This window comes from Corvus moneduloides, chromosome 8 (genome assembly GCF_009650955.1).
Source record: "Corvus moneduloides isolate bCorMon1 chromosome 8, bCorMon1.pri, whole genome shotgun sequence".
Taxonomy (NCBI): domain Eukaryota; kingdom Metazoa; phylum Chordata; class Aves; order Passeriformes; family Corvidae; genus Corvus; species Corvus moneduloides.
In genome coordinates, this window is record NC_045483.1 from 25,685,391 (window position 1) to 25,712,237 (window position 26,847).

At 38.1% G+C, this 26,847-nt stretch overlaps 1 protein-coding gene across 1 annotated transcript in view; it reads left to right on the forward strand.

Moving 5' to 3' along the window:
- The window catches only part of SH2D4B (SH2 domain containing 4B), a 72,843-nt gene extending 46,370 nt beyond the window's left edge, over nt 1-26,473 (forward strand). The window contains exons 7-8 of the mRNA XM_032115809.1: nt 22,667-22,887; nt 26,177-26,473. Coding sequence (XP_031971700.1) covers nt 22,667-22,887; nt 26,177-26,269 — 314 coding nt within the window. The 3' untranslated portion in view covers nt 26,270-26,473. The remainder of the gene's footprint in view (nt 1-22,666; nt 22,888-26,176) is intronic.
- The last annotated feature ends 374 nt before the right edge of the window (nt 26,474-26,847 follow it).

Sequence of the window (26,847 nt, forward strand, 5' to 3'; positions counted from 1 at the left end):
GCTACATACTTTCATTTCTTATGAACAATGATGCAGACACTATTGTTTTTTTTCTTAGAGAAGACATTTGGTGTGGCTGCTTTCTGAGAGGCAAACTGATTAAAATTTCATTTGTGGAGATTTGCCAAAAGTGCTTCCAACCAGGATCTTTCTGTATGATCCAGTGATAAATGTTTTCCCTGCGTGTGGGAAGTTCACATCCATGTAAATTGCCGTGAGTAGTTATGAACATAATTTATGCTTACAGTTAAGGAGGTGTCTGGAGTTAAGCCAATGCCTGTGCGGTCTTTCTACTAATTTCAGTGGCTTTTGAATTAGTCTGTTAATCACTGCAAGAACTGAGACATTCATGATCATTCTTTGGTTTCTCAGGTCAGGCTGCTCATATCTTGAGAAACTGAATACAATGACTTATAAAAGTAAGCAAATTACCTCTTTTTTCCTTCTCTCACTCCACAAGCCTGACAAAAGATAATTAAGATACACTCCCACCCTAAAGCTCAGTGGTTTTCTTTGCAGGGACCCATGTCACTGATGTTTTGGTACCTATTTCCTGCATGAGTTGTTTTGGCTTCTGCAGCTCTGGTCAGATTAATTGTTACAACTGTAAATTGTGAACAGCTCCACTGTCTTGTAACTCTTCTGCAGTAGTGGAATCTGAAGAGGTTATTACAGATGCAGTAGTCAATGTTTGGTAATGTTATGTGATGTCTATGTTACAGTTTGTAATGGACACAAACTCTGAGGAAAACCAAACAAAATCACAGAATATGCTGAGTTGGAAGGGACCCACAAGGATTATCGATCGAGTCCAACTCCTGGCCCTCCTGTTATTTTGTATTGTATTCAGGAAACCAGGACATTAAATATGATTTTTTTGTGATTTTTGTTTGTGAACAAAAATACAGCAGAATATATTTGACTTGTATAATAAATTGGCAGTACAAATGGAAGGCATTCCAGAAAACCCAGAATTACAGCTGACAACTCGAGCCACTGGGGCTGCCTCGAGCATCTCTCACAACAGGTATAATCAGGTCCTTCACATCCTTGAGCAACTTCTGTATTTTCTTATATCTCAGTTTTGGACCATTAAATGGGAGTTTAGTATTCTGCCTCATGTAAAGGGCTTTTTGAATGCAATGCACTAAGAGAGCTATTGCAGCAGTACTGAAAAAGTAGATATCAGTTTATTACAGAATTACACGTTTTTGCCAGGGTCAATAGAGCTTGGCTTGCCTGCTTTGACTGTCAGGTGTCAGCTTTTTAGCTGAAGTTAAGCATTAGATGATTCACTATCTTCAAATTGTACAGTGGACATACAACATATTCTGGTTATATAGAGATGAAGCCTTGAGACAGATGTGTTTAGCTAAAGTAGCAAAGTAAAAATAATGATGCAAATGTCTTTATCTCATATATTGGGCTTATTTTCCACTTTAAGTTGTCAAACTGATCTGGATTCTGTTTAAAAATGTGCATTGTCTGGGGCATTTTCATGGTACATGAAACATATGGCATGCTTAATGTACCTGAAGTTTTCCTTTTGTCTTCATTTGAAGAACCACTACAAAATGTTTCATTTGAAGCAGAATAGTAAAATCTGGGGTAACAAAAAGTCTTTCAAATCAGAACATTTCTTTCTTTATTCACAAAAAGTTACTCCTTAAATGAATATCAGCTTCAATTTAATCCATCTCTCTTTGTCTCTTGAAATTATCATGTTACCTAAATTTCAGCAGATGTTTTTAGCTCATTTTAAATAGGCTTTACTGTTTTATTCATTAAAAAAATCGACATGTTAAAGATACAAACTTTAATGTAAAGCTGAATTCCGGATGTAAATTCAATCTTTTTTTGCTCTGTTTGAGTAACAGGTCCCTGCCAAAACCCGGTTCATTTGCCCTTGCAATCTAGAATGATTTTTTTTAAGTTTGCAAAGAAAAAATAATTAAATATCTATTTTCAAATTTTTTTTATAAATTAAAACCAATTTTAATCCTGACATAAATCATAAAATTATATGATATGATCTTCTTTTTGGTTGTGAAGCAATGAACCTTTTTTTAAGGGAGCTTATGCCCACTTTGTGGCCCCAAGGCAATTACACTCAATTCTCAAACTGTTAGAACAAGCAAGAATCAGAGCAAGGGATGAAGGTGTCACCAGCACTATCTTGGGATTTAACGTAATCAGTGTCTATTTCTTTTGTATTGTCTAATAGTTGCCTAAGGTTTGAACGATAAGAAATATTATTCAATTTTTTGACTATAAAAATTAAGAAATTGGTCTGAATTTAATTAAAGGTAAATTCTGTACAGTGTGATAACCAGAAAGTTAATAATTGTGTTCTGATTTCCTACCTGCTAATTGATGGGTATAAGCATATGAATCAAACTTATAAGGGCATTCTAATGTTGTATCAAGTTATATGAAAGGTTTTTGTGCTAGTCTGAATTAAGAGCATTCTTTGCCAAGATCCCAGTTGCTGGGAAAGCAGGGCAGTAAATTGGTATTTAGGATAGAAGAGTTGTGTCTCAAACAGGCTGGAAAGAGGAACACATTCCTTGTTTTGGCCAAGTTTAGCTTTGAGCTGGATTTTTCTTTTCAAACTGCTGTGGGACCCATGCCAAGTAAAGGGAAAGTTATCAGCCTTCCCTATGGGTTGAAGAGCTTTGCCAAACTGTCACAGACATTAGCAAATTGTAGTTTTCAGTTTATTGCAGGCATAAGACACTGGGGATAGAATTCCATATGGCAACAAAACTAAAGACTCCTCATCCCATAAGTATTTAACAAAAGGTTGCAGGTGGCTGAAACAGGTATTATTTCCATGTTGGCTCTTTCATTTGTCCTTTAACCTTTCTCTTGTGTTTGAAATCTGTTTCAGCATTTTTTTTCATTCCAATTAGTTTGTCAGCTGTTACTTTTTATACTTTTGATATTTTTAACTTCAGATGTTAGACTTTTCACCCTCACATACTGTGTTCTGCATTTGGTTATTTTCCATTCAGAATATAGGAGTGCTGGTCTTTGCAGAGGATGTTGATCTCAAAGTATTTCCCCAGCTTTAGTGGAGGGCAATGTTTTAGGATTGTTGCTGCTCATACACAGTATAACAGGGATCTCTCAGGTGTGTAGTGAGTGTAGCACAGAATTTATTCATTGCCTGTCTGTAGGTGGCTGTGTGCATGCTTGCCAAGCATCTGCTGTAGCACTATCGGGTCTCCACTTGCCTTCAGGTTGAAAGGAAAGTTCAGAGGCTGATATCACAGATCTGGAAACATGAGGTAGTTACCCTAAAAGCTGTACCTTTAAAACATAATTGCAGCAGCATGGGTGCTGTTGTGGAGAAGAACTATTTTACCAGGGGAATTCAGAGTGGTGGTGTAGTTCAGGCATCTGTGGAGGAGCTGATCAGAGCAGGTCGAAGGATGGATTGAAAGAATGCTGAGAGATGCAGAAGCTGAATAATCTCTGACATCAGGGGAGCCAGGGAAGAGAAAATTTTCAGTTTAACAGGAACGTGTTGCAGATGTTTACAGATCGAGGTTTAACTTCAGATGGCTAATGTTTTCAGGAAGAAACTTGTTTTCAAGAGGAAAATCTAGCACACTGAAATAGTGATAATGGTTCTGCAAATCAGGCATTCTCAGTAAAGGAGCTGAATATTTCTGAAGGTCTATTCATTATGGATCTTTGAGCAGCAGCAAAGGGCAGTGGGCATATTCATATAGCTGAACTGTGGGAAATATATCTTATAAAATATAGCTTGTATTGTAGCATTTTTTGAAGGACACAGAAGTGGCAGTGGTTTGTTTGAAAAACCTCCGACAGTGACTAAAGTTTGCTGCTTTGAGCACAAAAGCATGCTCTTTCTTTTGCTCTTGAAGAGGAATCTTCCAGTTTTTTAATAAATGCTCTCTAGGAAGATGTAAAGCAAGTAAATCCAGCAGAAGTACAGCCTTCTCGATATTAATGATCTCTTTTCTAATTCACTGCTTTATCATTGTCTAGGTTTTACTTCTGTTTGAGAAAGTGTACATATCTGCTTAAGTAAACTGAGCCCTAGGGGTCTGGGATTTATGTCACTTCTAGAATTGTAGTTGATGTAGTATTTTATCAGAAAAAAAGATAAAAAATTTGTTTAAAATCTCCTGAATTCACTGAGAGCTTTTCAATGTCTTCCATGGGAACTGAAGGATGCAAAAGAATAGTTATATGCAAGGCTTGGTATCTAAAACATTCTGGAACTGTGACTGGGAAGCATCTGGAATGGAATCAGAGAATTCCTGACTCAAATAAAAATTGTGTATGACAATGTACCTGTTATGTTGCACACATTTGCAGGACACCTCCAGGTCTCTAATTTATGCAAGTAAATGGAGAAGGGAAAGTGTGAGATTAAAAGAAGGATTACAGAATATCAAAATTTATTTTGAACCATTGTCTGGGAAAGATTAGAAAAGAAAAGGATACTTTCAAGATGATAGATTTAGAAGGGATTATGTTTTACTCCCTTTATCAAAAAGGTAGAGTTCTCTGTTGTCTGCCAGTCAGTTCTCAGAGAGGACTGACACAGTTGTGACCAGCAGATCAAATATCTGTAGACTTTTTGGGTTATGGCTGCTGCAGGGATACACCTGGGTTAACACAAGCTGCCAGTTATTGCCACCTGCTTGATTTTATGTAAAAGAAGTAATGCCACAGTCAATTAGTGTCAATCACCATCCCCAATCTGTGTGGTTTCCTCAGAAAACTTTGGTAGGAATGGGTGTTTCCTTCGTTGGGAATCTTGGCAGGAAGAACAGATGTGGAATAAGTTTGGACACCAAATGACACTCTCATCACAGAACCTTACATTAGAAAATGGGTTGAGAAGTACAGTTTGGCCTGAGTGGGAAGGCATGCTCAGCTGTCACCTCTGTTGTCCCCATCCTGTGGTTACATGGAGCACAGGAGTTTCCAAGGCTGCTTAGACCTGTGCTTTCCATCACTGCTGAGCTCAGGCACAGGATGATGATACTCCTGTCACAGTGGTGCTGCAGGATGAATGAGAGCCCCCTGGTGTATTATACAGAGGGGTTGCTAAACCCTCTGTGTGGCTGGAAAATCTGTCTTGCAGTTGAAGGACTGAGGATAGGCTCATGTTGGGTTTGTACCATTGCATTTAAATAGTAACAATATTGTAATTTTACTTTATTATAAAGCAGTAATTTTTATAACCTACACATAGAGGTTTTCTTGGGGCACCAAATATGAACCAGTCCTTGCAGTTTTATAGATATTCTCTATGTGGGTGCATATAAGCATGAGAAATGTTATTAGAGTCATGATAATCTGTTTACTTGCTGTGGAACATTATTTTTCTGTATTTCCTGAACATATTCCTATCAAAAATTTGCCGTAAATGCTCTGATAGTATTTTTCAAAGATCTCACAGTATTTGGAGTTAAGTTTTGAGGTTCTGTGGTGGATTCTGGTACTTTATTGTTGTCTCAACTCAAGCCAGACCCATAACATAACAGAACCCAAATGATTCCTCAGCTTCAATTCAGCTCTCAGCTTCTTTTATAAGTAAAGGGAGGTGTTTTGCTCTTTTCTGAGAAATAAGATGATCCTTCACACACTAATTCATTCTACTTAGGTCATAGTGATTGTTTCAGTCTGTCAGTTCCTTTGAAGGCTTTGGAATTGTTTTTCTTATGCCATTAGAGCTCCAAAGTGTCTACACAGGCAGGTTATTAGCAAACAAAATAAATGTTTTAGACTCATGGCTCCCGTTGGAAGGGAGCAAAGTATCAAAGTGAGGTAATGTGAGCTGTAACATGCTGCAAGGAGAAAGGAAGCACGAAAGAACATCAGGGAAATTGTAGAATGAGGCAATTGAATAATTAATGTAAATAGGCTAATTGCTAATGTGAAATGAGCTTTCTTATTCTTTTACAATACATTGTCCTTCTTGACTGCTTTTTAACTGGAAGCTGTATTCTAAAGATTTGGCATGTTCTGAAGATAGAAGGCAGCAGTTTTTCTTAGCAGGTATGGTAGATGTTAAAAATGAGAGATAATCAAGAACATGTGATCCCAAAGGGGAAACAGGTGTGGTGTGTTAACAGTTTCATGGACACAAACATGTCAGGTACAGAGCCTATACAGTGCAGGGCTAGTTAAAACTAATAATTTTTTTTAAAGTCTTTTCAAGTTTGTGTCAGGCGGTTCTTTGCATTTGTGAAGAATATTCAGCAACTTTTTCAGAGAGTTTACTCCCAGGTGGATTTACTGAAAAAATATTGAAAATCAAATTGCTTTGCATTCTGAAGACTTCTTGCCCCCTTTATTTAAAACACTTTTAAGATTTTCTTCTCTATCTGCTACTATTAGAGCAGCCATTGTGAGCAGTTATGATTTTGTTTAGTAAGCCATCATGGTAGCTTACTGTATTTACCTGTAATTTTTCATTACCATTCTCTCTCCATTTTGAACTGGTCTGCGTGTGAGTACATTTCTCTATTACTGCAGCTCCTTCAGGCTTTATCACATTACAAAAAAACAAAAAGGAGAGGTGTGTGGACAGAAAGCTCTGCTATTACTGCTTGGAAATGAAGAATCATTTATGAAAACCATGTGATGTAAGAGGAAGAGTTATTTGGAAGAACTCATATGTAGAGATATAAAAGTGACACTTTTACACAAAATAAGGAGTGTTGCATACAAGTAAAAAGCCCAGACATCTACAAAGGTTGTTTATGGTAAGATTGAAAGAAATCATAGTGATTGTTGATGGTGACCAAAGCAAATGCAGAAAGCCTTGTTCCTCTGTCCAGCAGCCTGAATCTGAGCAGTGGTGCCCTTTTACATGCACTGAAGTCTGGTCCTTACCTGCTGGACCATGCTTTCTCTTTCCAGTGGCATTGTGTATGTGTGAGTTGGAGTTTATCCGTGCACAAGGCGTGCTTAGCTGTCAGTCACTACCAGCACAAGACATTCAGCTCATACTGTGCATCTTTAAATGCTGTATCTGTTTGTTTCCTGATCGCCCCCTCTAGCATATGACAGGCATCCTGTCTAGAACCTTGCTAGTCCTGGATGAATTGCTCATATCCTGCTTATTGTTAGTCTATATCTAAGTGCTTATCAGCCATGCCTCCAGCTCTTGTTCCTTTGCCTGCACACTTGCAAGAATGTGCTTTCCATTTCACAGGCTTCAGCTTACGATAGACTAAATTATATTTATTATTTTATCTATTTAAAGCCCAGAAAGCACTTGCAGAGCCAAGGTCAGTAAATTTCCCTGGTTTCCCAGCAGCTGGACACCTTATTGGTCTTTCTTCTTGCTCTGCTAAGTATTGAACCTGCAGTCCTATTGATCCAGCCTCAAGGGAAAAGATTACAAGTTAGTAGTTTGACAGCTCCTTTGAAGCAATACTATTTTCCTGCTAAGCAAAGACAGCTCTCTCAAGGAGGGTGCCAGCAGGTATTGTGTGTAGTCATGCAGGGGGGAAAGTGTGGGGCTGTGTGAAGTGCTGTTGCTGGTTTAGCTTAATTCCAGTTCACCCAGTTAGGAGCAGATCCTGACACTTAAACTGCTTTCCCCACAGGAGGTAAACAGTAGGAGATGGTAGGAAAACAAAGGGAAGAGATTTTTGTGACTGCAGGCAACTAACCTGTGTGTGTCACTGCACCATGTGCTGCTGGCATGGAGGCAGAATGGAGTGGGGTGTGGGAAACAGAAATTTGCCTTTACCCTTGCAAACATTAAGGGGATGACAGCTGCCTCCCCTTTTCAATTTCAGAAAGGTCAGTTCTTCCTTCTTCTCCTGGCCTTTCAGTGAATGGGACTGTCAAATCACAAATTCACGACTCTTTTGAAGAGGTAAAACTCCAAAAGAGCTGTGCAGCTTGGCATTGGCTCTGCTTCAAACCCTAGCTCTCTATCCAAGATTAACATCCATAATAAAATACACAGGAGTTCTTAGTCCACGATGGAGAGGACTGAGGTCTAAATTATATGTAATTCCGTGGAACTTTCTGCCACTGCTGTTACCACTGCTTCTCACAATTAAACGCAGCATGGATCTTTCATGAGTGCATATGGCTATTATAAGTTCATTCCAATATGCTTGATGAAAGGAATCTTTTTGACTTGAAGTGTGCTATAAACACTTATAGATATTCAATCCAAACTACAAGAAAGTAGTCGTTCATTAGTCATGGGACAGAACTCCCTCTCCTATTTTCTCTCGTAACCACACTACTGTTTACAGGGTGGGGACAGAAGCTTTGAGAACTGAGGAGGTGGTAGGAACAAATTATTCTGCACAGTTGCTGTATGAGATCAGTTCCTTTTATCATGTTTCATTTGTGAAATTTAGCATAAATGAAAGACTCTTAATTCCAGACTTTGTATTCAAAAATTAAGTAAAAATTTGTGTCTACTTCTGTTTATAACTTTTTCAGAAGTTGAGATGGAGTTGGTTCCTTCATTAAAGTAATTTCTGTTTCCAAGTAGTGGCTTCAAACACCCCTTTCAGATTATCCTGCTGTGAGCTGCTAGCTCACTTACCTTAGTTCAACTGCTGGTAGGAAATGAGGCAATTTAGTGCCTGATTTTTAGTGGCTTAACTGAGAACTGTGTCAGACCCCAGAGGATGTCCAGAACTGGATCACTGTCAGAGCTGCACACGGTTATTACACTGCCACTCGTTAGGTGTGAAGTTTTTACTATCCCAATGTTGTTCTCATTTGACTTTCAACAGTGCTCCAGTGTCTGGTTCACTTTATTGAGTGATTAAAGGTAATTTTTTCCCCTGAGGAGCAGTACACAAAATCAATGTGCAAGAATGCTGCAAGCAGCTAGAAAGCACTGTAATTAACAAAGTTAGCCTAAAGTTCCCAAATGTAGCCAAGTGTGTGAGAAGAAAAATTAGTTATCAATAATATCCCTAGATTTACTTTTCTTTGAACTAGATAAAGAAGTACAGTTTCTTAAGTAGTTACAGAAAATGCTTTGTAGAAATCTATCTGGAACTGCTGCTTTAATTTGAATATGGGAAAATACTCCAGGTATACCACGATTTAAATTCATATCCCTTAAGCTCTAATAATTACTTGATTTAAAAAAACATGTAGAAAGATTTCTTATGAGCTCAGTAATGTCATCTGGAAGCTTCTCACAGATGAAAATAGATTTCAGATTTCCGACTGCTAATGTACCTAAAAAATATATGTATTCTTAAACTTTACACAAAGGGAATATATTTAAGGAAGTAAACATTCTCCTTCACCTGAGAGAAAAGTGTGAAAAGCAAAGAACACAGTACATTTTCTGCCTAGTTATCTGTTGAAACATTCAGCTGTAAAATTTGAATTTTCCAGGGCTCCATGTCAACTGTGACTTTTGCTTTTCTCCTTCTTTAGAGTGAACTCTGCTGACACTGTGATTTACAGTAGCACAGTTGTCATTTAGATTTCTGGAAAATGTGTCTTGACAGCTTCTTCAACACCCATGAGATCATAGTGTTCTAGGTGAGCTGTAAGATATATGTGCTTCATGCATCATGAGCATGTGTATGTGTTTATATATGTCAGAATTTTGTACCTTTGGATCTATTAATTTAATTATAGAACAGAGAAGGGTTCATCAGTCATTTTTGATTGTGGCCTGTATTTTTATTAAAAACTGAGGGCTTCCTTATTAGTTAAGAGCAAACTGAGAATGCTTTCCACTGCTTTTCAATTCTGTCTAATTCAAGGTCAAGAACACTATCATTAAAGCCTCCTGGAAAGTTTCCTTGCCTCGTTCTCACAAATTGCTGTGGTGATTGCAGAGCCAGTTGCACCATGTGACTGCCTTTATCAGCTGGGTATCAGGGTATTCACGAGGGCGTGTCAGAGTGGCTGTAAACTGTGGGCCAAATCTGTGGCCATAGTCTGGGTTCTTCCTGAAATGAAGAGTTTCACCTGGGAGCATGCAGCAGCCCTTGGCTGTGTCCTAAGGCACTCAGAAACATAACACATGGAGGAAGGGCCCCAGGATCTAAAAGCCAACTCCTGCTGCTGGAGGTTAAACTAGAGGTCTGAAGAATCTTGTTGGATGCAATGAAGAATCAAAAAAACCTAACTTCCATGTAGTCAGATGAAACCATAGTTACATCAATACAAATCAGTATCAATATGGAAAGGCCAGTGGAAAACATTAGCAGCTCTAGCAAATTAGCAGCTTGTCAGAGGCTGTAGTGTAGTATTTTGTTTACTACCATGTAACTCAATTATCTTCTAGACATTTCAGCCTCTGTTCATTGGGCAACTGCTTTTACAGTTAGACCACTAAATTGATGATGTTTTATTCATAATGCATTCTCAGTGTACTGAATGGTAAATCAATATTAGTATAAATAAAGCCATTTAAACTAGCAATGTAGCAGGAAGGCTCCCAAAGAAGGCTCTGAACATTCATAATGCCCAAAACGTCAGCCTCAGTGTTGGTAACCTGTAGAATAACAAAACCTTTCCTACCCAGCCATGTACTCTGTGTTACACAATTCAAGACACTTGTTCACAGAAATCTAACATTTGAATAAACCTTACTAAGCGTGGATGTTTGTGGAGAGCTTTGAGTTTCAGTTTACACACAAGCAGATTTTGAATACCTAAGAGTCATCACTCATGTCAACATTTTACTTCACTCTTTCATTGAAGTCATTGTGAAGCTTGTTTGTTTCAGGTAGAACTGCAGATTAATTGCCTTTATGGAAAGTAATTTAAATATTCATTCAGAGATGCATCATACAGAAAATTATTTGAATCCATCTGCTCGTCTAAAGCCAGTGCAGTTGTCTTCCTTTTTATAAACACCAACACGATAATTGTTCTTCAGATGTTCTAAAATGTGCCTTCATTCAGTACATCCCATTTATTTTTTTAAAGATTTTTTCTAAATAGCACTAGGATATATTTCCTGTTTGCCTGAAGCTATAGTCTATATTTTGGTTGTGTTGTTACACCCAATTAAAACATGTGAAACCTCTAATAAAGACAGTGAGTTCAGTTTCTAAGTCCAAATTTGAAGTGTTGGGATTTATCTTAATTCAACAAAATCATGAAAAACTGAAATATGTATTGAAAGTATTCTTAAACATACTTTGTTTTTATAATGAAAACATTATATTGCTTTTATACCAGACATATTGAAAAGCTTTATAACAATGTGAAGAAGGAAAGAATGCGTGGGAATTACCTTTTTCTAAAATTACTTCCCTATTTTTCTAGAGATGAGCTCGACAAAGTGGCACTGTTGTTTTCCTCTGAGTTTTAACCACTGGGAATTGCAGGCTTTTTATAATTTGGCTCATAACTAATGCATTGTTTTTCCCTCCAGTTTTTGGTGGTTGGTTTTTTTCGTGGTTGTTTTTTGTTTGTTTTGTTGCTGTTGGATTTTTTTATGCTTCGAGGAGATGCTGTGATAAAGGCAGGAATACCCATAAAATGTGGTGTTAGAGATACATCTGCTTTGCTTTTGTTTGCCTTCTTATAGTTTGTGTCATGCGGCCGCCATGATTTCAGAATATTCTTGTCCATTTTGCTGCTTTTCACTTGGCTTGATGAAATTTGCTGGTAGCTTCCTATTACCTAAGCAATTCATTCCTTTTCTGCGTTTAGTAAATCCAGTTACCCTGCTTCCCAGCCATTTACAGCTATGGCAATAGTGGCTCAGGGAGCTGCACTAGGACTTAATGTTGCTGTCTTACTCATTCATTTTGATAGGAAATCAGAGCATGTTACAATTCTAAGTAATTATTTGCTATTATTATTAGAAAGCTTTTGGCAGCTGATTGTCTCAGTCCAGTCTGTGTGAACACAGGCCTGATTTTTTAATTTCCCTGTATTTTCTGTACGTAATTATATGATGGAAAAATGGGTATAGTGGGTCAAAAACTGCCCCAGAATGAATGGCTGCACAATATAAGAGGCAAAATCTAATCAGGCCCTAACTGTTTTTCCAGAGTTTATGCTGATTTATTATATGATTTATTCAGTATACTGTCAGTCACAGTGTAGATATTAAGAAACTCATGGGCACAGAATTAAATCCCATTTTCCTCTACAAGTGGTATATTCATGAGCACACAAATGGTGGGGTAATGCCCTGCTTTTGGCTGGGAAAAACTTCATTTTTCCTTGGCCCACAGCAGCCATTTTTAATGAATGTTCATTATTTACTGTCTCCTATACATCCATAAATATGGCCATATTTTTAGAACAGGTTACAAAAAGGATCCAGTCTGCATTGCAAACTTAAATGTTCATGTGCCTAAGCAGCCAAGTATTCACAATTCAGAAGCATCAAAACTAATTTGCGTATCAATACTGAAAGACTGTGAATGAAAAAATATATATTTGGGTTTAGTATATAGTATTTTTCTTATGTCAAAATTATTTGAAGGCAAAAAGAAACATCTTACTTGTTAAGAAACATCAGGATAATAAAATGTGTGGTGCAGAAACAGAACCTGGTGCTAAAAGAAGTAAATATATGCATATATATTAGCATTTAATTTTTAAAATAGTGATTATGGATTTGCATGTCCTGTGAAGTATTCCACACTTCAGTCAGTAATGCTTATTTCAGAGATAGTAAAACATGTAGCTGTTTTAAGAGGCTGCAGAGTTGAAGTTTTGTGCTTGACTTGTCTTTCTGGTTGAGATTAAACACCTGGAGATTTGCAAGTACAAGTATTTCTTCTGACACTGTTTTTAAAAGAAAATCCTGGTGGTTAAATGTACATATAGGCTTGAGAGAAGGAAGTGGCTGCAAGTTAATAAAAATTTAAGGAGAAGTGTTTTTTTCAAAAACAGTCCCTGAGACTGACAGTAGTTTTAACGCTTGCAATTTTTCACCCTTGTCTTCCACTTGCAGGAAGTGGGAAAAGGTAACATTTCCATGCACTGAGTGAGCAGTGGGTAAAGATCCAAAAGCAGCTTGCACAGCAAGTCAGAGAACTGGCACTCACTTCTGATTGTAAAGCCTTCAGAGGGTGAAGTGTTCAGTGACTGCTGATTTTGAATTGCAAATAATTTCTGCTTTTATAGATTTCCTTAAATTATTTTTTAAAGGAGTCTTTGATTCCAAAAAGAATTACCCCCAGCTTCACAAACTTTCCTCAGTCTCTGTGTCTTCAGAACTGTACCTCCCACGTCCCCTCCAGCAACTGCCCATCAGCCGGTAATGGGCTCTTTGGGATCTCTGCAGGAAGGTCATCCCAGCCAGGGCTATTTAGCAGCAGTGCTGTTCCATGCACTGTCTTTGGTCCTTGGTCTGTCTTTGGTCTTTGGTCCATGTATTCCCCCTGGAGTTCCACCTGGCAGTGTTGCCTTGGAATGAGTTGTACAAAGCCAGGAAGGTTCTACTAAGAGACTACTTCTTCTACTCTGCCTATTTGCAGATGTCCAAAGTAAACAAGAATCTCACTGTGGGCTTTGTTTTGTTTTGTGCAGTTGGTTTGGTAAAAGCTCATCTTCCATGTTTGCTCATGTCTGTGTTTCCCTCAGAAGTATTTAGGAGAAACAAGAGCCTAATGATGGCTGGAGTTGTGAAAACATAAATAGATCCCAGGAGAGCTTTTCCTCTCCCCTCCTCTCCTTTCACGTATTAACTTTCTCATCTTTTTCCTTGCTTTAGATCTAATTTGCGTACTAGAAGGGTTTTCTCTCTCAAATTCAGTAAAATTTCCGAATTTAGATGAGAAGTAACAAGGTGAGTAATGTAAACAAGTGAAGTACTTGCAAAAGACACCCACAAAGTAGAATTTCCCATTTATTGCTTGCAAGACCAAGACTGAATGAATGTAAACATTTTGTCTGACTGGAGAAAGGATGATGAATACTGCCCACTAACCTTCTAAAAAAAACTGTCACACTTTTCCATTTACACACAAAACACAGTATCAGTGACTATTGTACCAGAACAGATGTGTTTTAATTTGCTGAGCCAGGATCAGAGCATAAATCAGTTTCTTTGCTCTGTGTTTATTACACCACTGTACAATTTCTAGCCCTGTCAGGCTTTAGTGAGATATTGCTGTGTGCTTTACTGATTAAACAAATTTTCATGTTTCAGTAGATACAACAAGGCCTTAATATCTACTCTGCATGTGTCACATCAGAGAAGTTTATTGATGGCCTGTATAGTTTTCTTTTTTGTACATAATAGAAATAAAAATTTGATCTCATCTGTATTGTAAGGAGGCGAATGCATCCTACAGGAGTGATATTTGTAACAAAGTTCCCTACTTGGATTAGTGTACTGATATTTTCTCAAGTTTGAAGACATCCTCATGCATATATTTATTTTCCATGCTCCTTGCAGGAAATGTCAGGTATCTATAAGAGAGTCTAGAACGTTTATATAGGCCTAAAGTATTTACTGATTTAAAAACCCAACAAACCAAAAGCAAAACCAAACACGCAACCTTCCAGTTGTTGATCTCCCATTGAGTTCACTAGAACATTGAGGCTTCTGACTTTGAAACACAGCTGTGTTCCAACAGTGAAAACAGTACAAAATGAAATTTTCTTGACTCATAATTTCTGACAATTTACTGATCATACACAGTAAGCTGCACACAGGAACTTAGTTTGAGAAACCGCTGAAAATGGAACAGATAACTGTTCTATCTTTTAATGTAAGGTTTTTTTCAGAAGCTATTTAGACAAGAAGAGAAAACTCACAAAAATTAAAGAGTAATAGCAGAGATTTAATGCAGGGATTTCAGGTCAGAAGAGCCTCCATCTAAAGAAAAAATAAATACATATATATGACATAAAAGGTTAAAGGTATTCTATGCTATATTTTCTCTTCTGATACGTGGCAATAACGTACAAAGAGAAGAGAGAGGTTAAATTGTTTTCCCCCCAGCTAATGCATTCTACAGGCTGTTCTGAAAAGAAGGAAGGAAACCAACCACACAGGCTTTGAGGAGATATTAACAGAAAAATTTACAGCTCTATTATACAGTGGTATATTCAGACAAGTAATGCCAACACCTATCTTTCCTGTGCTGCACTGCTTGCTAGTGAATAAGGTGTAAATGTTTTGACAGTGGGCATAAAGGGTTTTTACAGTATTTTATAGTTGGATGTAGAATGAACTCTGAAGGAGACAATTAAGAGGTATATTTTCATGAAGTGCATAGGGAATTAACTATGAGCCACCCTGGCAACAAGGAATGTAACACACCTGATTTTCTGTAAACCTGAAGAAAAATACCCATTATTACTGCGTTATTCATTTAGATGGGATTTTTTAAGATTCCCAGGGGAATAAGGCACCCATTTCTTTCAGAATTTCCATAGGTTTTTAATTGCTTTAGAAAATCTTATTCTTAGGGAATTACGAAATCTCCTGAGGACTTAGTTTGCTTTATTCTAAGAACTGTTGTACCCTGACAAAACAGAGAGCTGAATCCACATTAGAAAAAATAAAACCCAAACCAACCAAGTAAAAAGACCCCACCCAAACAAAATGAGGCCTATATATTTTTACCTGTGATACTTTTCCTTGAATTTCTCCTGTGTATAGAGACTCAAGACAATCCTATGCACCAAGTAATTCTTCAAGGAGAGCTCGTTTAGGGTGTGATGGATTATCAGTGTGCCTCATCTTTGCCTAAAGGGATCTCTTGCCATCAGAAATACATTATTCCTCTGGGCCTTGGTTTCCTATACATGCCTGTGCATAGCCCAGGGCACGCTTCCTATACTGAGCCAGGCACACTGGGGAGATGGCTGAGTCTCACTGATGTGTTGCTTCCCAACCCTGCCTATGCCTTAACTGTGCCAGGATGGTTACAAAGGAAAAGAGTGGTGAGGAATGGCTAATGGGCTTCTGCTCACCTTTCCCCAGCACAGATTTATCTCCATCTGAGGTATGGTACTGCATGCTCAACTCCTGAAATTGTGCAGAAGAGGTGGTGAATGTGGAGCAAAGAAAATTTGCTCCAGAGTTTCACTAAGCAGCCTTGCTTAGCTTTGCTTCCGTAGCTCAGAGGAAGCTGGCCCCATGCTGGCCCCTGAGTACTGACATAACTCGTATGTGAGTATATTTCAAAAGTGCATTTTACCTGTTGATTTCTAGATACATCCCAGCTTTGTCTCTCAGTGCAGTTCTATGGAGGCAGGAAGGTTTTATGTACACATATTTTAGGTTTTGCTTTTTGTGATCTATTGCACGTATTTTCTCTATTATCAGTGTCTTTAAATATTGCTGGTTACTAGGACTTAGACTGCCAACCTGCAGCACAGCATGAAATATCTACATTCTTACTAGCTGTAAATAGGAATTCAGCACCCCTTGGCTCTTGGGCTCTTGCCACCACACTTCTGGCCAGATTTTGGAAAACAAAAAACCGAAAAAAACCCCAAAACAGCAAAAAAACCACAATTCCCCCTTAATCGCAACAAACGTACCTGTCATTGTGCTGGGTTTTTGTTTGAGTTTTTATTGAATTTTTGTTGTTTTGTTGTTTGTTTTGTTTTTTCTAAACCTGGCCATTTATTTCAATGTCTAAATGGGAACAGAACTCTTTTGAAGATCTAGTCCCATGTGAGTTTGTTCTGCCTTAACAGCAGATGGTGAATAGCTTCAACAGCTTTGTTTCCATTACCAGATGTCTTTGATTTACTCCCTTGCTTTGCTTTTTAGCCTTTATTGCTTCTATTCTGAAATAGCAGAGGCAGAGCTATTGTTATGTCTCAGCTATAGCTTTTCTCACACGATACTATTGATCTCTTCTTTCACTATTTGTTTTGTGGCATTATTCAAAAAAGTACTGTGACTAAAAGGAAGGAGGGTGAAACCTCTTTAATAGTAGCGCACTGTAAGATCTTATTGCTGCAAATATTTGTGCACTTATTTAATTGTGCATGCTACTCCTGCTGGAAGCACCAGAGAAGTGACGATGTATGACTTAACTATGTTTGTTATTTTTTGACTATTTCAGTCGCAGTGCAGTCCAGAAACCACCATTCTGATAAGAGCGTGCTTTAAATTCTGTGTGACATTGGCAGTCTCAAGGATGACATAAAGTATTCAGTCTAGACATCACCCTGCTGTAGATTAATTGTGTCCTTCCCAATGAACAACCAGAACTGTGGTCACTCAGTTTGAGTCCACATATAGACTTGCACGTGTGGGAGAGAACTGGAAAAGTCAACCTGAGGAAACTTGCTTTGAGTGATGCTTTTCCTGGAGAGTATAAACCATAGCTGCTCTAGTTCTTGCACTGCAGGGAAGCCATTACATCATCTTCCCTGCTTTTATGCCTTTGATCTTTCTGAGTGGTTGAAGGAGCTGGGTTTTTCACCTTCTCCCAGACCAGAGAGGGTTGCTGGTGTCATACATTCGAGTGTTTGTTTTAAGCCTTTACTATCCCAGCTTATTATGGGATCTCAAAAAGGTCAGGTCTATTTTAAACTTTAGTTCCCCAGCTTCAGTTTTCATCTTACACATGAGGAGCCTACACAAGCTATCTTCATCTTCTGTGAGCTATGGAAGCTCTGCCCCCCTCCACGAGGTTCATAGAATGTTCTCAGAAGCTGCTCCTGCTCCTCCTGGCAGTGGCTTATGTTAGTGCTGCTGTGTGACACAGCCTCTCAGCTCCTCCAAAACCAGACTGGCTGCAGTTGGATCAATCCCTTCTGAACTTCTGTTTACTTTTCTGATTATTTATTTCAAAACTGATTGCCTTTGTTCAGATTTTGGCCCCAAGTAGGTTTGATATTTACTTCCAACTGCATGATTTTTTAAATTAAAATGAAGTGGGGAAAAAAACCTATGATGTATTTTCCTCTCATCAAACCAGAACGTTTCTGTTTTGATTCAAAATGACCAAGACCCTAAAATCTGTTTAATAAAAAGTTATTTTCAAGCTTCTATAGTGGTTTTTTTACCTGAAATTTATTTAAGCCTTTTTTTTTTCTTTTTTCTTTTTTTTTTTTTTTTTTTTTTTGGTTTGGTTTGTTTCATTGTGAGGTGTAATCCAACTTTTGACTTTCAAATTTAAGTCTTGAAGAGAAAAGTTGATTTGGAAATTTTTGGTAAATTTTCTCTTTTGCCATTGGGGAATTTCTTATTCTAAATGCTATATTTAGAGTAGTATGTCTGCCTAGCTCAGTTTTTCAGTTCAAAAAAATGGGAGGGGTTGGCTGATGCTTAGCAAACTGATCCTTCCCTCTTATGGCCATTTTATCACTATCTTTCCAAGTACTGATTAGATCTGCCTGTATAATTGAACAAATATAGTCCTTTACATTATTCAGGAGTTATCTGCTAATTCCTCATAATTCCTTGTGTTTACTCATTTATTTATTGTTTACACTTGCTCTCGGTGTAATGTGTTTTTATGACCTTTAGCGTGTGAATCATTCGTGTAATGATTGCCAGGCGTATTTGTATTCATTTGGGCTTTGATCTAATCCTATTGAAAACAAAGGAGATACTGGTATTGGCTTCTCTCTGTTTTGGATCCTGATTAGTGACCTACATCACCCTGGTTGGATGTCTTAAGTTGTATGAACAGGATGAATCTCTTTCTTCTGCATTGATTATGTGTGAATATTCATAATTGTTCATCAAATCAATTTTGCACGAAATAGAAGGCTTTTCATAATGGTCGTGAAAGCACTTTGGCATGAATGCTTTCATTACATTGTTCTCATTTATTCATGCCAGTGTTTGTAACACTTTTTCTGAGTAAGACCTCATGCACTGGAGTGTTTGAGATCAAGCTAATGGAAAAATATGAAAAGAGAAAGCATTGGCTGAGCAAATAGCTTCTGTTGCAGAAGGGTAAATGAAAGCTTCTGGGCTGTGTTTGCACCTGCTGTCCCTCTAATCTTAGCTGGCCTCTTGGCATATACAAATATATTATAATATGACTATATTATAAAATGTATATAATATTTGTATTATATATATATTTATAGATTAAAAATATATTTGCCATTAAAGGCTGAATTATCTTTTTATATAGACATGACTATCACATGTGGTACTTCAGACCCTTCCTTTTACGAGCAAGGATATGACGTAACTTTATCTGTATAATAATGAAAAAATAATTCTAGAGTTCTAGTACATAGTGTGCCTTGTTGGCAGAGTCTATCAGCCTTTCTAGTTTGGATTCACGCTTGGTATGGAATTCTTGTAACAAATATATGTGTATTTCATCTCCTGAGTTTCATTCAAGGATGTATGTGGGATAATCCTGAGAGCAGAGTGGGAAACTGAGGGGTCATTGCAGAATATTGCAGAATAGCACTTTCTGCTGTTGAGGCTCTTATAAACTTGGAAGGCAGCATTAGGATTTCTTAGTTGGGCTCACTAAATTAATAATGAACTCATCACTTCTTGCATGAGCTTAATATACCCTAAATGTTAGGATGTTCTTTTTCCTTTTTGAAAGATCAGTGGCAGTAAAAAGAACATAATTACAAAAAAATTTTAAGACTTGCCTATCATCTATAGATTGTCATTACAGGCCCTGTATTTTAAAAAATGAAGCTGTTAGTTAGGAACATGTCAGTTGATGATGAATATTCTATGATTTGAAATAACTGTCTTTGAAAATGTTATTCTCTTGCTAAGAATCCAAGATGTTAATATCTGTAAGCATTGCAAAACTGGACTCTTTTTTCCCTTTCTTAAATCTTTTTAGGAGATTAGCAAGAGTGAGAGTGAGGGGAAAATTAGTTTTCAAAGCATCAGTGGTTTCTATTCAAGATAATATTTATAATTAATACCCTAACTAGCACAAACAAGAGTGTCTGTGATTCTATACCTCTTACTGGAGCCTTGGGAAACCAAAGTTTCTTGACTTTAGTTAAAACAATTTTAAATGTAGGGGTTTCACAGATGTCTATCTCTCTACAGCCATCTCAGGAGAGAGTAGTGCCACTGTTTTTCCAGTTGTCTTGAGAACATAATGTTTTTAAAAAACATTTGTTTTTAAACAAATATTTGTTTAAAATTTATTTTTACAGTAATTTGTATATTATTTTAAAAACATTATTTGGATAATGTTTTTAAAGGGTAGAGGGAGACTTTCATTGCTGTTATAACCACACTCTGAAGAATTGAACCAGAGAAAAATAAAATAACTGGGAGGAAAAGAAAGGGAGGAGCTGGTGGGCAGAGATGGTTTCTTGTGAGCTTTTAACTGAATCAGGAGAGTGAAAGGGAAGAAAATGGCTGGCTGATAATTTATTACACCATCTTTAGCAGAAGAGAGAATTGAAACAAAAAAGGAACTTGGCTGTGAGCGATGTAGCATTTCTCACTTACTCAATGATATGGAGTGCCCAGAACAAAAATAAGGTCTGGCAAAGAAGATGGTATTGTGTGGAAGCTTCCAGTGTTTCAGCTCCACAGAGCAGGGGAAGAGATTGCCATTAAACTAATCAATGCTAAATGAATTTCATGTTATATGCCTGATAGTGATTCAAACCCTAGAAATATCCTAATAGCGTTCACTGTATAATACAACCCCTCTTTTTTTACAACTGTCTCTGTTTTACAAATCCTCTGTTGAGGCTGAATTGTCTAGGCCACCTCATCCCCTGTCAGGGCTGCATAACAGTTCTGGCACTGTAGTGCCAGAAGAGGTTGTGACAGCACCTAGTTCCTATCTCAAAAGTTTTCTGCATGCCTTCAATCTAGAATTACAGTATAAATACTTATCTATTGTAATTAATGTAGCATTTGCTGGTTATGGCACTGTTTATCCTTTCCTGTCATTAAATGCTCTGAGCTTGGTAGTGTGGCTCATCTACATTTATTTCCAGCAGAGATTTGTCAAGGCAGTAGCCATCATAATCACTAATAAAATTTTCATGTATATTTAAATTAGGGCAGCTTGAGAGAAGACTGGTTTAACAGATAATGTGATTTCAGAATCATTTTTTGTGTAATTCTTGGGTACCTGGTATTGGGATGTGCTGGAACAGCTTCCCATAATACACTGTATCATATGGATTCATATTGGTGCTATCTTTTTATCTGAACAGAGTTCAAAAATTTTTAATAATTCATCTTGGAATACCTCCAATAAAACTATTTCTAATTTTGAAAAGTGCATCAATGGACACTATTGCCGAGCAGTTACTTGCTGTTTTTAAACAAATGCTTATGTTTGCATGTTTACTGCCTGTTTTTCATATCTGGTGCAAAGATGATGCAATATCCTTCATAAAAGAGAAATGTATGTCATTCAGCAGACTATATATGTGTGTGTTTCTTCCTAGTACTGAGGGTATTCACGTAGGGACCTGTGAGCCCCATAGACATTGAGCCCTTCATCACTGTACCAAGTAAAACTGCAAAAGAAATTCATATTCTCAAAGTAGACAAAAAAATGAAGGAAGGATATGCTTTTCTACCTTTCTTAATATCACACAGTGCTTGCTTTTGTACCCAGATCTCCTCAGTCCCTTCCTATGTCTCCCAGAGGCATAATTTTCCTCAAGGACTTAATTAGAGCATTCCAAACTTTCAGGTAAGCCCTTCTTTGTACAAACCAATAATCCCTGAACTACGTTTATTATTACACTAAAACAGTGTGGCTTTTCAGTACTTGGACTCCATGGAACTCTCACTAGGACATGTAGGATTCTACGATGACAAGCAGTTCCATTAAATATTACATGTATTGTTTGGAGAAAGTTATCCCCACAGAGAGTAACTTTGGAACATTCACATACATTATTTACTGACGTATGTGCCGTGTTCACGTTCCGAATGGCCTAATTCAACATCTGTTCCTGATGAGAGTGAGCATCTGGTGTTTCACAGATAATTGAGACATGAGCTGACTGTCCTCTAGGCTGGCCAGACAGACTGGAACCAGGTTCTCTGGGTGGATGGTAAGACCTGGTTCAGAGCCAGGTGCAATTCTGATCACACCTTTCTTGTGGGTTGGGCTCAGAACAGGGTTTGTGCATTATAACCTCTATGCAAGCAGAAGCACCAGAAACTTCAGTGTTGTGCCCCAGAATCAGAAAGAAAAAGAGAAATTAAGATTTTTCCAATACAAAATAATAAAATGGGAAAGTTCTTGAAACTCTACTCCTGTTAAACTTTTTCCTCCATTTTACCTATATGCATCTATGGATATGTATGTGTGTGGCTGTACAAAAGCAGAGAAATACTTTTTCTCCTGGCACTTGCTTTACATTCCTTCTTTAGGACCTATAAAACAATTATAATGCAACAGAGTCTACACAACTGCAATACAATTGCAAATTTCAGCAATGTATTGCAAATTCAAACTGCAATACTAGTCTGCTTAAATGATCACGTATCCAAAATTCTCTGGTTTGATAGGCCAGTTGCATTTATGCACTTCCTTTGAAAAAGCAGTAAGGGTGGGAAAAAGCAGGTCTTAATCATCAAATTAAAAAGCATATCCCAGCAGACTCCATCAAAACTCTTACAGCTATTGTTCGGAAGCAAACAGCATAAATATTGTCTCCATTGCTCCAACTCCTCCTAGAAACATTCCAGTCTTCAGCAGCTACACCATTATGATTTCACTTCTGTTCAGTATTTGTGGCATTTGATTGCCTCTGGCAGACCTGTTACCTGCATAACCGTGGGGTTTTTCCTTGCCAGGGATTATCAGCCGTCAGGAAGCAGAGGAGTTGTTGATGAATAAATCTGAAGGCGCATTCCTGGTGCGAGTCAGTGAGAAAATCTGGGGCTACGCATTGTCCTACCGCCAGCAAAACGGGTTCAAGCACTTCCTGGTTGATGCTTCGGGGGATTTCTACAGCTTCCTGGGGGTCGATCCAAACCGACACCCAACACTCACAGATCTGATTGATTTTCACAAGGTAACACGTGCTAGGTGGAGATCAATAGCTGAGTGGAATGGATTAATAATTTAATGAGGAGCCATGTAATTTGAAACCACACTGGAAAATAGTAATGACCATAGTGGGGGAAAGAATATTGTACACTAAGCCTAGCTGTAACAGTCATACTTCTGTTGCAGTGAATCAGAAGGCTTTTCCCCTTCTTTCGAATGCTCCAGTGTGTACTTGTGTCCCCTTATACACTGTGTGCTCTCCTTGGCTACAAATGGACTAATAAGGGCTGACAGATGTAACGCTTTCTGAGCCTTTTTGCTGTGGAAAATTGGATTGGAAATACCATAGAAAGGTCTTTCAATGAAATTTCAGCCTTTTTCTACCTTTGATGTGAGGGCTGTAATGTGCAAAAGCAAGAGAGCGTGACCCTGTAGTAAAGAAGGGAACATAGAGGGGTTCTCTTTTAGGGGTGTGTTAAAGGTCGCTCCTTATTACCCAAAACAATCTTACAAGAGTCATTTACTATTCGCCTTTAGATGGGTTTGAATTACTTTAATTCTGTTTCTTGTTGCCAGACTGTAACTAAACAGTAGCACTGTTTCTGAAAGCATAGGTTGTTTTCCTCATCTGGCATCTCTCCCTATCTTCATCAGTTTTAATTCTGCTTTTTTCTTAGCCACCCTTGTAATTCCTCTTTGTCCTCTCTTTCCTAGTTCCCCTTCCTATTTTATCCTTTTCTTACTCTTGTCTCAGAGTAACTGTATAAATTTTTTGCTCCTCCTTTTCTTCACAGATCTTCCTATTTTAAGTATTCAGTCTCAGCTTATTTTTCTTCTGAATTGCCTCTCTTTTAAATCTTGCTTTTATTTCACTTGTTTCACAACATCTTTTCGGTGTTGCCTTAGTGTCCCCTCGGAGATGACTATGACATTAAACATGCACAAATTGTATTTCCACATGGGGGGATGGTAGGTATCACATTTGACTAAAATATATGTCCTCCCTTAATTTAATGAAATTAAATTAAATTTGGGCCACCTTGGAAGCCCAAATCCCTGACACCCTTCTTGTACAGAATATCCTCTTGGCCAGTTTGGATTAAACAACTGGGCTGTGTCCCCTCCTAGTTCTCCCTTATTCCCAGCCTACTCTGCCAGCAGGGCCTGAGTGGGAAAAAGAGAAAGCCTTCGTGCTGTGCAAGCACTGATCAGGAACAGCCAAAGCTGTAGTGTGTTATTAACACTGTTTCAGCCAAAACACAAGGTCACAATGGAGCACAGGCAGCTGTGAAGAAAGTTAGCTCCATCCCAGCCAGCCACAGTGCACCTGGAGAGACTCTAACCAGGGTCTTGTCAGGGAAAAAAAAGCAGACATGCAACCCCTCAAGTGCAGATTATCAGGTGTTGCATGTAGGATGTACCTCTGGCTAATGTAGTATCCCCTCTGCTCCTGGTGATGGTGACAACCAATTCCAGCCCTCTCTGTTCCACCTTTGTTCCTATATTTTCATCACAGCTCATGGTTAGGCAATCACTGTATTAGGAACACATCTGTTTACAGTCAGCAGTAGAGCACTTGTCAGAAGCAGAATGGCTTTTAGTTCCTGCCATTTTAAAAAAGAAAAAAGCTTGCTTAGGCATCCCATGATAAGAGTTAATAGCTGCCCCTGTAGTAAGCCTATCAGGGAAACGGGTCCACCTTTTAATGCCAACACACAGTTCTCTTTTCCCTGTCTAGCTAATACCTGTATTCAAACTGGTCTCTTTGGCAATCACTTCAGGAGGCATTTATCCTGTCGCGTGGTTTTCTTAGAGGCTTTTCTGCCTGCCTTCTCTGGTGAAGTACATTGTCAAGTGTCCCCAGGCCTCCTGGTAGCCCCAAGCAGTCTGTATGTGACTGGCTGGGCTGTGGGCACACTTTCCCTTGTAGATATTGCTATATTTTTTGGATAAGGTGCTGCTTTCCTCAGGACTATTTTTGGCAAGAGGGTACTTCCCCACCCCGAAGGTTGCATGGACTTTTCTTTGAGTGCCTTTTCACTTTCAATCAAAAATAAGCAGGGCTGGCATAACTAATTTTTTACTTGCTTATACCTATTGTCTTCATTTTGTTTCATTTTGATTAAAAAAACCTAAGAGGCCACTCAAACAACTGAGCTGACAGACACAAGGGGGTGGTAACTGTTAGTTGGAAGAATAAAGCTTACAGAATATGGTGTGAATGGGCATCTTCTTTTTTCATTATTTGCATTTAAATACGGTGTGGAAAGTGGATGATTGCTAAATATTTGTATTTACTTCCTCGCAACCTTCTTCTCTAGTTGGCATGGTGGTGACTGACCAAAGGTTGAACTCAATGATCTTAGAGGTCTCTTCCAACCTAAATGATTCTGCAATTCTTTGATTCTGAAAATAATTTAATTTGTGTAGGAACTTTCTGAACTGATTCTCAGTCTTATGTAGTGATTGGGAGGGAACAACAGCTGGGAGCCTGCATGTGTTCTGAGGAAATCAAGCACCAAATTTGCATTGAATTTCAATAGAAACTAGATAGATTTTGAAAATGTTGAGTCCATATATATAGATCCATAACTTGGATCTAAACTTTCAGATGAAGGATTGCTATTTTAGTCAATGTAATTCTGGATTCCAGCTCATTTTGTTGCATCTATCAATCTTAAAATTCTGCAAAAACAAAAATGAACTATCACTACTGTAGGAATAAATGCAAAGACCAAGTTCTCCACTTTTCCAGTAAGTGCCTTGGTAATCAGTCACTGGAATGATGCACTTGGCATACGAATATTTAATTAATGAGAATAAGAGCTATGAGTACAGACTGCCTTTACCCTAGCAAGGGTAATGTCTTTCACCTTGCTGTCATCAGTCAGAAAGCTGTTACTGTTCTGTGTGAGCACTCAACATTGAGCTCTTGCTCAGTCTGCCTGGGGAGGTAGTGTGGTAAGACTGGCATCTGTCTGTTAAATCAACCCATGAGAACACCCTTTATAGGCACCTGTAGCTGGTTTCCTAAGTAGTGCAGCAACTTACAAGTAGTACAAATCAGAGCCTCTTGTGTGCACTGACTTCACTGTTTGATAGTAGCACAAGCTACTACCAGCATAAGTACGAGATAAACAAAGCATGAAGAAAATGATTAATCGATGAGATCCTTTTGCTGGTCTGTAATTATTTTATCAAATGTTTATTCATAATTCCTTATCACTTACTGTGAAGTGATGGCCTTCATTGCTATTCTTAGAAGATGGGTGTGGCTTAGATCTTTGATATCTTAATTGGTTTTATCTTTCCAGGAAGAAATCATCACATCCTCAGGTGGGGAGCTACTCCTGGAGCCATGTGGACAGCAGAAAAATCCACCAGACTACAGCCCTTTATTTGAATAACTGATCCAGGACTAACAGGAATGCATTCTGGATAGCTGTAGTAATAGATAGCTACAAAAGTAAACAATGAAAGTAGTTAACCAACTTTCAAAGCCACTGGTCTTGTGGCCAAAAAGTATCCTCATTAGGAGGCCTAAAATATTTCTGGTTTGCATCTGAATTATCATCATTATTCATATTGCTAGCACTTGAAAGGTGAGAAATTACCAGCAAATTGCAAAAGAGGACTACTTCCAAAAAATTTTCAAGGGGTTGTGGCCAATTGCACTGAATGTTAAGTTCCTGTCTTAATTTTCTCATGTTTTATACAGCAAGAAGCATGGGCAGGAACTATTCATAGAGTACTGTATGAAGTATCAGTGTTGGTGAACAGATTCTGTGTTCCAAAGCAAGGTCTGACAGTTTCTGTTGACACTTCTTTACTCAGTGGTGCACTTTTAACAAGAGAAGCAGTCTTAAAACATCCCTGTGAAGTTTCTGATTGCTTACTTAATTAGGTGTAGCTTGAAATTTGCCATTATGCTTTTGAATTCAGGCCTACAAAGTTCCCCACAGCAGAAACAGAATAAGGTCATACA